We start from the raw sequence: 12,564 nt of genomic DNA, 5'->3' as shown, positions 1-12,564 counted from the left end.
TTTTCAACATATATATATTTCCAGGCAGGTTCTTTAAAACACATACTGGCACCTCCCTTACAGCAGCAACACACCAAGCGTGCTGCCAGTTCTAACAGTGTTAATCATGTCCTGATCAGCAACTTATTGAGCACTTCTACTGCTAAAAAGCCTCATACTGTTCCCTTTTCTTTTTGTATGACTGAGCAAATCCAGTCAGAAATGTCCTCCCTCTTGCATTTGCAGATACACACAACCAATACTATGCAACATAACACCCTGCTGTGCTGAATGTATGCCACTCTACACTGTTCAGCAGAAATAGTCCGTGCTTTTTTATTTAGTCAATTTATTTCCTCTTGCCACTTTTCCCCTCCACAAACTTAGCCGCTTGCATTTTAATTAAGTCTGAAATCAGCATCTTTTTTCTTTTAATTTCTTCCCTAAGTATTTCTATTTACAGTTTTCTCATGTCAAAAGGAATTGCATTACAAGTATTGAATTCTTCCAGAGTAAAACTGGAACAAAACAAAAACAGCTATTACCACTTAGTTTGTCAAGTTAAAAAAAAATACCTGAGGTATAACTGAATTAAAATGCAGCACAATTTTATTTTTAAATCTGTGAAATTGGCATTACACCAATACACCTGTGTGAAAAATGCTGCCATTTAGAGAAGATGAACATGATGGACTACCTCCACACATTTGTTCTCCTTAGAGGGGAAAAAAACATAGTGTGAATTTTTGAAACTGTGAAGCAAGGAAGGAAATAGGTCCAGTATCCATATAGTTCTACATTTTTAGAAATCCTCTTTAAAGAGTAACTATGCACTTCCCAGAAAAGCCTATGCTTAAATGACAACTGGCCAAATTACAATTAGTTTTTCATTTTTAAAACTAAGCTGCTGTAGTCTTCTCTCAAGTGTGACCCTGATGGCACATGTTTGTGCCCTCTTCAAACTAAGATGTGATGGGATCAGCTACCACCACACAACTGCAGCACAACCAAGAACAGGAGTTTTTGGAGAAGGAAAACAGGAGAGATGGGGAGGAGGAAATATCAGAGACTACTTATCATCCAGACTTTCCCCCTAGTACAAATGAAAATTACAGAGGCAAAGTGAAGAGAAAGCAAGGGAAAACAGCTTGGCTAACTCTGATGTAACATCTACTCCAACATCAGAAGACAGAGGGAGGCAGAGAGAGAAGAAATTAATTGATCCGCAAGTCAAGTAGAATTAACTGCAGGGTTTTTGTTTTTCAAAAAGCTGCAATGTGAGGTGACATAACACAGCATGAACTGGCTAGTGTCATTTATTTTGAGACAGACCAGTTATTCAACAAATACTTCGCCCACCTCTTCTTAGGGCAAACTTTTCCCTTGTGAGTCCTGCCTACTGTCTCCTTTTCAAGGAACTTTAACATCACACAGCCAAACACTGCTCTCAGTGTAACTTCTACAATCACTAAATTTAGCAAGTTTCTATAAGCACACCACAATATTCAAAAATATTAAAATAAAAGTAATTGACCACTCAGACAAGATTGTGTGTTGGCTGGATAATTACAGTAATCTTTCACTGATGTTGTATGTAAACAGCAAAACATGCTTCTTGACACTGAGCTGACTGACACAATGTTGTCCTTCTCAATTGGCATCACCAACTCTAAAAAATTCAAAATTGTATGAAATATTGCAGCATACACTTATTTTTCTTCAAGCTTTATAAAGTATAGAGAGCATTTCAGGACAGCAGGTTTATTTGCTACCAACAGCAACATTAGCAGAGCTGCACAGAACTTCCAATTCTGCCAGGTGAAAATACTTTTCTTAAGTTCTTTGGCAGACATGATGGGAATTTCTATGGTTTAGAACATTTAAAACCTGAAACAGTTAAATCACAAAGCTGTTATCAAACCACACCAAGACTTCAAGGCTTGCTACAACTGTTTCCAAAGCTCAAACTATGTGTGGAATCACAAAATTTCATAAATTTCATCTATGGTTCTTGTTCTGTTGCCTTAATATTTTAGTAAATATAATGAAATAAACTTCATCAATCTTTAGGACTGAGTACAGAAAGCAACAGTAAGAAATTGAATTATCTTAAGCATCATGAGTGGCTAAAATACTAGCAGGCAAAGAAAATCCCCCTTACTGAAACTGTCTCAGTAATCACAGTCCCCTGAGAATATATGTTTAGTATATTCTATGACCAAAGGTGCTGAGGATATGTATGTGTTCTTCCTTGGAAGAATTATCTGCTGTCCACAATGACCAATGATTATATATATTAAAAACACACATTTACCTGAGCCAAGACATCAACTGGCAACAGGTCAGGATTCCAAACAGCAAAGATGTCTATGTTTAGTGCAGTCTTCAATCAAATAAAATTAAATAAAATTAAATGTATGATATTCGTTTGCATATTTTCTATTTACTTGTCCCAGCAACACCCTAAGTAATACTAAACTGTAATTGTCCCTTTGGAGCAACAACAGGGGCAACAACAATATTTTATCTACAGGTAAAATATTAAAACATGAATTCCAAACACAGATCCTGTACTCACATCAGGAACTAGACATGACAGAACTGCCTCAATGAAATCTGAGAATTTACCTCCTCTGAGAGAAAAAGGTAACAACTCATCTCCCTTGGGGTAGTTTTTCTACTACACTTGGACCAGCAGGGAAGCAGGTTGGCTGCACTAAGCTGTAGGACACCATGGTGTTCTCCCCAGCCTGTCAGGATGAAAATCAAGGGACCTGATGGAACTCACAGAGTCCTCTCCCTGCACACCCACCATGCATTTATTATATGCAGATCTTGACCAAACATGAAATCAGGACATGGCAAATTAAACATGTTGAAACAGAACCCAAGAAATGAGTTTGTATCCCATTAATCAGACACAGTCACAGCAATAAAAAACAGCCCAACTCTTCCCAAGATCTGAGTGTCAGTGATGATTATTCTTTAGTAATTCCTTTGCAACTAACCACCATCTGCCTCATGCATGTTATTCAGCAACTCTGACAAAGCGTTCTTATGTGCCTTCTTGGAACAGTTTAAAGATATGCATCAAACACCTTTCAGACACTCAAATATATTTTGCCTAAGAAGCTCCTTCAATTGTTCTAGCAAATAGGCTCAGTTTTACTTTACATTATTGGATACCACCAATAGTAATTTGGACTGAATACTGAATTAACCAGATAAGGAAACACAGAACCAAGCAGCAGGAATGTATGTTTCCTCTTACTATAGTTGTCCCTTATATTTAAGCAGAGTCCGCATAAATACCCACAATTATACTGTTTCACAATTTTACTTTTTCTCACATGGAACTCAATGCTTGATCTAGCGCTCCATGAATAGGTAGAGAAGACAAACTACTTCTCTTACTCGTCACTGCTCACTACAGAAGGGAAGGCTGCATCACACCACAGTGGTACATACTGCTCCTAACACCCCTTCAGGCCTTCAGGTAGCAACCTGGGTGATGAAATGAAGATTATACTTATTAAATTTGCAGTGTGCTTACAGGCTTTCTGGTGGGTGGCAGTGTGCTTACAGGCTTTCTGGTGGGTGGGTTGACAGGTTGATAGGAGGGGGCTGTAAGCACATTAGAGAACAAAATTAGAATATAAAATGAACTTGACAAATTGGAGAAGCAGCCTGGGGAAAAAAGGGAGATTTAGTTCAATGACAACCGAGTGGAAGATTCTGTGCTTAGCCAAGAACAATTAACTACTCAGATAATGGATAATAACAACTGCTGAGGCTGCAATTCTGCATAAAAACATAGCCCACAAGAATCCAAATAAGAATTAACAATAGTTTGGATTTTACAACAGAAAAAATAAAAGGCAAAGACTGTACTGGGATTTAGGAGAAAAATTATGTATGAGTACTCTTGTTGTTCTACCAGCTCTGGTAATGTTCCACTGGGCACTGAAATGAGATATATACACTTTGGAAATAATTGAAGGTAGAGAAACAAGAATTATCATAAAATACAATTCATGAGGATGAGGATAGAGTTAGAGCTGTTTTGTTTAAAGAAAAGATTGCTGAGGAGAGATAAATGTTTCCAAATACTGGAGTTCATACTCATGCAATGCTGAGCAAGTAATGGACTTTAAAGATATAGGTGTGGATAACTGGCTCCAAGTTGAGACCCTCACCAGCTATCTTTCTAGTGATTCTATTATTTCCATTACCTATTTAATATTACATTTAGCAGGAAAGTCTTCAATACACAAAGCTAATAAAGTGATAAAGTGCAGATCCCTGCTTTCTAGGAAGGTTTGCAAGGGAGTCCTGGATTGTTCCTTTTCCAGTTGAAGATGAAGAATTTTAAAAGCCTGTTTATTCTGTGCACTCTCTTTACTGCAACTCTTAGAAGTCACCCCATCAATTTTCAGAATTATTTTCACTGCTTCTTACATAATTTTCTTTCTTCCTGACATATTTAAATTGAGAAATAACCACCTGCTGAAATCAATACTGAAAACTAAGATAATGCTAGCTATTTTTAGTAAGAATAACACCATCACACTCCTAGTCACCATCTCAAAATGTTCTGACTGCTAAAAAAAAGAAAAAACATTCATGTTTCACAGCTAAAAGCAAACTTCTATACCTAAGTTTGCCTTTCAAGACAATGGATTCCACTTAATGGCCACATTCATCCAGTGATTAAAAGCAACTGCTTCCACTTTCCAGACCATCTGACTCTCCAGAAATTTGTACCATGTTCTTATCCAAGCTGATATAAAATTACTTTCACATTTTTTATCCCTCCCCTAGAGTATCCTAAAATGTAGGGTTTGAATGCACTTGCACATTGAAGCTAACATCACAATATTTCAAATGTATTTGCACATCTATTTCCTACTGGCCCAAGTTACCAAGAAATTAAATCTAGAAAAAAAATAAATAAAGTGAGGATGAGTTTTTCTTCACGTCAATAATCCACACTAAGACTGATGACATTAGATTTAAAATTTAAGTTATGTAATCATTCCATATGGTGGCTGTCATAAATAAAAACTTGAATGAAACTACCCTGTATGCAGGCAAGTAGCAAAATTTTAGATACTAAGTATTTCAGAAGAATTTATTGCAATAGTGAGGTTGTTTTGGCAAGAGGGTCTATCACATCTACAGAACCTGAAGCTACTAGGTTTGCAGAAATTAAGAAGTGCATCTCTGTTGGATGTGTTCACACATGCAGGAAGTCTGTTTGCATCAGCAGGTAAAGCTAATGCAGAGAGCATATTCCAAAAATATGCATTTCAGCTTCCACATTTTGCATAAAAATAGACTTGTGCTTTCGTCTAGTGTATCTGTCAAAAGAAGAATTTATATGAACATGTGTAAGAATAAGTTACCATGTAATCATCCTACATGATTCAATCACTTAACAAGCTTGAGAACACAAATGGTTAGTTGCCAATATGCCACTCCTTTCCTTGCATCATCTTGGTTATTTGCAGCTGGAAAGGGTCAGCTCTGAGTTTGCAATATTACAATAATATCAACTTTTCTTCTTGACATTTCCGTATATGTTAAACAAGTACTTAATAATCTCTATCTGCAGATATTAAGGTAGAATAGGGGTTCAGATCTGCATTAAGCCACTGTGATTTGATAAATCACATTTTAATTGTCTTAACCTTTTTTTACTACTTTTACACACATTCAGAGAAACAAAGAATGGCTCATTTACCTGATTCAGGCAATGCATAGCACCTGGCTGAACTGCAAAATTGGACTACAAGTCTGAGCCCTTCATTTCATCAACATAATTTCACAAATCAGGTAGCAATCCAGCAACATGGCAAACCTAAATCAGACTGCAAATAAAAGGCAAGACTAAAGTCCTTAAGGCAAACCCAGCAGTGTCCACATGCTGTGCATCTACAAGCCACAAGATGTTGCGTATGAGGCCTTTCAGATGACATGTGAATGCAAGTAAAGTGAGAAACACAATACTGTCAGTTATTATACCACTGTACTACTCAGAGGTCCCAGCTGAGATAAAAGCACGGTAATATAAGCACTACACAAACAACCAGAAGTAAGTATCCTGACTCAAACAGTTGATAAATTATGTAAATAATAAAAAACCAGAGGTGGGAGAGAACAAAGTTGTACACACTTTTCTCTACGAGTAAGAGAACTGGAAGGTTTAAAGGAGACAGACTGTGGAAACTCTGTGATACAAAGATGCCTCTTTTCAAAGCCATACCATACACATACACATGGAGACGAAGTTTTCCCTTTAACCTTGTTGTAAAATCTTACATAGATCTACAGCTTACAAAAGCTATGTCAGTAGCCCAGTCATTGCTTTTGGTATCGTTGTCTCTTTATCACAAGGAAGGTATACAATCATTTAGATGGAAATGTGGCAAGATGTTCAACAAAAAACTAGCCTTTAAAAAAAGCAGGATCCTGCATTTACAAATATTTCTGCCCTTTTCTAATAGTCACAGAATTAAAGTACTTCGCAATATATTCCTTCTTGGTTTGCTAATTCCTGTTAATATGTCTGACCTGACTCTTCTCCACCAAAAATATAGTTTGAACAATCACAGATGAGCATCTTTTTGTTATATTAACAGAAAAACAATTATGTTTTACAATTAAATAATTTCTCATCTTTACCAGTAAAGCAACAAAATTCATTCATTTCAGCCCCTGAAGAAACGAAAGAGTGGACTATTTTAAGACCGAAGGTCAAAATATATTCAATAAACTTATCTGACCTGTGAATTATCAAAGCACATACAGATATTATTAAAGATACATGCTTTCCAACTCTTTCTTATGAAAAATTAACTATGGCTTCCAAACCCGTTGAACAACTTCATGGTATTCCTCTCCCATTCAAATTAGTGCATACTTCTTCACTTTTATGTAGAAATTGCACTCTTAAAAATGGATGGCCTCAATCAACAGTTTAGCAGTAATTGCTCTTTGTCAAGTGTTTGTAGGTGTTTGCATGAGTAAATTTACATTCTTTTCTTCACAGATTTTTTGATCAAGCAGCATTTAACATAAAAATGGATTTGCTTCTTACTAATGAAAACAGAATAAGACACATCATAGTTTGAAATACTGTAATGGTGTCTGCCTTGCAAATTAGTAACCTTTGAGGTGCAAGAATTCTCTGTCAAAATTTAAAGCAAATTTATTTTCAAAACACAGTTTTGCAAAAACATCTTAGCGGTCCTTTGAAGAATACTGAAGTTTGTTGAAACCACAAAGCACACCTTAGTCTTCCCTTCATGGTTTCACAGAACACTTGAAATTATTTACATTACATGATTAAGGTTTCTCTTTGAAAAAAGTGGGGCATAAAAACCCACCAAACTTTAGTTTACTAAAAGTTAAGAATAAAATGCACATTCTTGATATTACACATTACATTTAGTCTCTTCTTTAATGGAAAAAAAACCTCAATTCTTTAATGGTTTTACATAGCTGCTTCCCATTTCATACACCAGGTTTGAGAGACATTTCAAAGGTAGAGATTATTTTTTCAAGGCTCACTCTCACAAAGCTCATTAAAGCAACTGCCAGAAAGAATAGCACCTGAATGGTACATAACAGATCCGTCCGTCATCTTTACTCCCCCTCATCCATCAACAGAAGGACACACCACAAGCCATAACTGCATGTATGAAAAATTCTGCAACAGAAGCTAAATATGCACAGCTTGGAAACCCCCAAGTATTAGCATGGAGGAGATTTTATAAACAGACAATCTTATTAAGTATAAGTATCTGATTACATGAGAAAGATCAAGCAACCAAAGTATCATCACTGAAATTTACCCACAAAAATATAGGTAAAAGGCACCTATGAGAGTTTTAATTACTGTAAAGGATGGAAGCCTGTACTTCAGCTCAAATAGTACAACATGCAGAGTCCCATTCAGGGCCAATACTCGAGGTTAGTCTGAGCTTACAGCATACCACCTGTTGGAGCATGACCCTTCCCTTCCTACACAGCTCTCTACAGCACGTGACACTGGCAACAGACCACACTTTGTTACAAGAGGTCTAATGTCACTCTCGTACACTGTGTGGAGCACTTTGAGGAAAGCTAGGAACTTACATATGTAACTCCATATGCTCCTAAAGCAATCTAAGTACAACTGTGCACACTGAAACAGGTGTTTCAAGTTTCAGCAGAACAGCAGATTTGTAACAAAACTTGTATTTCAGACACTGACTGGATTCAATTTTAGCCTGAAAGAAATTACTATATGCTGTTGAACTTTTCTGTTATGGCCAGCCATAGACTGTCTATCTCAACATCAAACAAATATTTTAAGATGAGTATAGGAGAGTATTTCTGAAGAAAAATTAAAACATGCCTATAACTTCAAGACTGTCTCTTAAAACATGTTTTAAGTAGATAAGGGTGAAAATAATAACAATATACAAGTAACATATAAGATCACATTTGATTCCAAAATCTTAAGAGCTGTCCTTCTAAAAAAGCATATTATAATGGTTTCTAAAGATTAAAACACACTGAAAAGCAATTAGCAAATTTTAGAAGCATAGTACAAAGAAAAATAAGCAACTTTTTTCTGCATATATCAAATGCTCTTCTGCAGTATTTAAAACCCAAATACCAAAGCACTCTTCAAAATCCACACAACAAAATCTAAAAGCTGAATGCTACATGAGTATACTAGAGTATAATCAAACCAAAATTAATCCATTTTCTTAATCAAAATCTAAGAGAATAGCAAATTAGTATGAAGCAGTAGAAGAAAGGCTTTTATAAATAACTTAGAAATCTGAGATATGTGAAAAACTAACAGTTTTAAAAACAGGCTGTCATGATTTCTAACAGAATACTGTCACTGGTAAACTACACAACCGAGAAGCACTTTGTTTTCTTATTACAAAATGCTGATCAGGTCCATAACCCTGAATAGAGAGCTGCATAATGGACAACTGTAATCCAGCATGCCAATAATGAATGTAGCAGGAGTCAGCACTAGATCCAACACTTTCTGGGAGGAAAAGACCTGTATCCTCAGATTTGATATGAAAACAATGCCTAAACACATCATAATCAAATCTTTTCCTCTTCTATCACACCACTACAAGTAGAATACCCCATCTGAAAAGATACTGAACTGCTCTAGACTGCACTACTCTCTCTAGATTAAGTTTTTACAGCACGACAATACCTATTTGACAATATCCACAGCCAGGTTTTCTTTTCATGTGCATTTCTGCAAGACTTGACATTTACAATACTTACGCATTGCAATAAGGTTTCTTTTCATATCCTTTGTAGTTATTCATGTTCAGAGCCATTTTGCAAACTTCACAGTGGAAACATCCTTTATGCCAGTACTGTAAATAAATGTAAAGTAGAATTACTTACGGTACTGATGTTTTGAAAGCTGTGTTAGGGAATGGCAAACGTAAAAACACAATTACTTGTCAATATTTTGGCCACACATTATAGGTCTCTTAACTAAATAAAAAATAATTACTTTCTCATGAAACCAAAGGTGCTTCTGAAACACTCTCAGACGCGTAAATTCTGTGCTAAGGTGAATGCTAAGACCCCTGCATGTTCACCTTGCCATGATAATTTTAAAGATAACTGAAGCAGGAGTTTGACGTTTTCCTCGTATTAAAAAAAAAAAAAAACTACGCCGCTTGCTAAGAATGCAATACTACGCGAATGCAATCACCAACTAATGTGACGGCTGGCTTTTTGGTACGCCGCACAGACACTAAATTTAGCACATAATACGGCATTTTCCTCCGGTGGCTTCTACCGCCTCGCCTTGCCTTTCCGGGGACGGTAATTTGGCGCATCTGTCACAACCTCGCTGTTGTTATTTACGGAGCGACCGCGCTGGGCTACAAGCCGAACCACCGGGGACACCCCCGCGGGACGGGGCTGACGCTGCCCCGGCCCCCGTCCCCGCCGAGGCGGCCATGGTGCCAGGAGCAGCCGAAGCCGCCCCAGCTCGGGGAGGCACCGACAACTACAGCCGGGAAGGGGCCGCCTACAACTTCATCCCTCGGGGAGCCGGGGGAGCCGCGGGGACCCGCTGCCGGCCCCGGGCACCGTCGTTCCCGAGCGGGCACCGCAGGGCGCCCCGGCCGCTGCGGCCCCGCTCGCCCCGCGCCAGCGCGGTGACACGGCGGCTGCCCCCGCAGGCGCTGACAGCGCGGATGCCGGCGCCGCGGCGGCCCTTGAGACGCTGCATTTGCCACCTGCCGGCTCGCCCCGATGCCCCGCGGCTCGGCCCGGCCCTCCCCTGCCCGCCCCGCCGGAGCCGCGGCGAGCGGGACGGGCACGCCCGGGAGGCGCCGTCCCCGCCCGCCCGCGCCCCAGCACCTTGTCCAGGCAGTTGACTTTCTCAGTGGGATAGACCACTTTGCCACAGCGGGCGCACTGGGGGTTCATTTTGCGGCTCCTCTGGGGCGGCGGCTCCGGCGGGCGGCGGCGGCCGAGGTTGCGGTGCGGCGGGCTGGGCTGGACGGGGCTGCGGGAGGCCGATCTACCATCCCCTGCCCTGGCGGGGACGCCGGGAGTCCTCAGCGGCTGCGGGAGGGCGAGGAGGTCATCCGCGGCGGCTGTGGAGGAAGCGGCGCTCCAGCTGACTGCGGCTCGGCAGCATGTGCGAGTGGGCGGGCGGGGAGCCGGTGCTGCCGCCCCCGCCGCTCGCCGCCCGCCCCCGCCGCCTCCCCCGTGTGCCTGCGCGCTCGGCTCCCCGTGCCGCGGGCTGGGTGACTCACGCCGAGCCCCGCGCTGCAGCCGCAAGCCAAGCCAAGCCCACCGGCGCGGCCCGCAGCGAGGGGAGGGCAGAAGGGGAGGGCGAGCCCCGCGCCGCAGCCGCCCCGAGGGGGCGAGATGGCGGGGAGGGGGTGGTACCCGCTGCGCCTCCAGGCGCACCTGCCCGGGGCTCGCTGGGGCGGGGCTGGCCCCGGCGAGAGAGAGGGAGATGGAGAGGGATAGCGAGAGCGCGGGGCAGCGGGGAGCTCGGGCGCTCCCCGAAGTGAGGCCCGAGGCCTGGCCGTGCGCCCGTGGGCACCTGCCGGGCGGAGCCGCGGCCTCCCGCCCGCTGCACACGCAGCCCCCGGAGCCGCCAGCGGGTGCGGAACGTCTGTGCGTTCCCGCAGCCTTGTGTCCCGGCGGGTTTTCGGTTGCGGCGTAGCAGCTTTTCCGGGGCTGAGTCTCGCCGGGTCTCACCAGCGGTCCCGCGGGGCAACCGAATCGCAGCCGGAATGGCAAATGACCCTCCTCGGAGTAGGCTTTGGGCAGTCATTTCTGGCTTGCTCTGCAGCGCTGTGGAGTGGTACAGCGAGAACTCATGCGGTTTTTCTTCGCTGAGGACTTCTTTAACTACCTGGAATATAAACCACGCTGAGGAAAGCACTTAAGCCAGTGCAGCGCAGCCTTTTCTGAGGATTTTTTTCAGTATCGCAACACTCTGTGTGGCTCATAGCAAGGACAAATTCTGCACATACTTGGGTGTTATTAAGTAATCAGAATGCAGTCAGCTAAACTGGAATACTTGGCTATAATTCTGCCTTAGCGACCCAACTTTTATTCACTGGCTGTTTAAAGGCACAAGGAGAAACAGTAATTTCATTGAAATTAATAATATATGTGATTAAATGAGAAACACCTAATCAGGCTTTAAATATTACATGATGGAAGTTGTAAAGCTGCCTCTGCCTCATCTAGCCTGAAACATCTGGCACTCAGTGAAACTCAATGTTGAGATGCTGGCTGTGCTGCAAGCAACAGGAAAGCAGATTTGCAGGTAGTCCTGTAAATGTTTGTTGTCTCCTGTGGCTGTCCCATGCAGTAGCAAATAGACAAAGTGCTGACCAGCCCTGTTTCTGTTCCTGTGAACTACGTGCTGGTCCTTTTCAAAGCCAGTGCTAGCAACCTGCAGTTCTCAAAAATCCTGAAGCAGATGGTTTTTTTGTTGTTGTTGTTAAGCAAATTACCTTTGATATGGAATTTAAGATTTGTCTTCTCACTGTTCCTGGTTGACAATAGCACGATAATTTTTCACAAATACCTCTAGACCAAGTTGGCCTCAGTCTAAGATTTCCCAGACAGAAATAGGTGCATAGGCACCTTGCAGTTCCAATGCAGTAAGTCTCATCCTCTGCTACCTCTGTGCTGTGCAGATTACCTTACACTCTCTCCTGTGCAGTGTGACTGGCTGCGAACAATGGCTTTTATTCAAGGAACTCTGAATGCTAGGCATCCGAGTATGTTGATAAAGGAAACTTGAATACCTGGTAACTCAGTGTTTTCTGTGGGAACTGCCGTTTGGGGATCTGTCTAAAATCCCATCTGAGTGGAATTAGGCCCAACACATAGGTAAGCAATCTCCATTCTGCAAAGGCTACACAGTACAGAGGAGCAGCAAGTCTGTACTGGGGGCTGGGATGGAGACTGATCTAAATTAATCTCAACTAGAAGGCAGTGAATGTTACTTATATAGAAAAAAAAATCTTTCTTAGCTGATTTAATTCTTTCCTAGCTTAGATTCTACCA

General features: G+C 41.5%; 1 protein-coding gene across 1 annotated transcript in view; it reads right to left on the bottom strand.

Moving 5' to 3' along the window:
* Positions 1-10,738, bottom strand: part of NEBL (nebulette) — a 256,681-nt gene extending 245,943 nt beyond the window's left edge. Inside the window, exons 1-2 of the mRNA XM_032101631.1 lie at positions 10,384-10,738; positions 9,286-9,380 (exon numbers count right to left, since the gene is read on the bottom strand). Of these exons, the coding sequence (XP_031957522.1) occupies positions 9,286-9,380; positions 10,384-10,452 (164 nt within the window). The 5' untranslated portion in view covers positions 10,453-10,738. The remainder of the gene's footprint in view (positions 1-9,285; positions 9,381-10,383) is intronic.
* Positions 10,739-12,564: the final 1,826 nt, after the last annotated feature.

Source organism: Corvus moneduloides, chromosome 1, assembly GCF_009650955.1.
Source record: "Corvus moneduloides isolate bCorMon1 chromosome 1, bCorMon1.pri, whole genome shotgun sequence".
In the NCBI taxonomy this organism is placed as follows: domain Eukaryota; kingdom Metazoa; phylum Chordata; class Aves; order Passeriformes; family Corvidae; genus Corvus; species Corvus moneduloides.
This window is presented reverse-complemented; position numbering and strand designations above follow the sequence as displayed.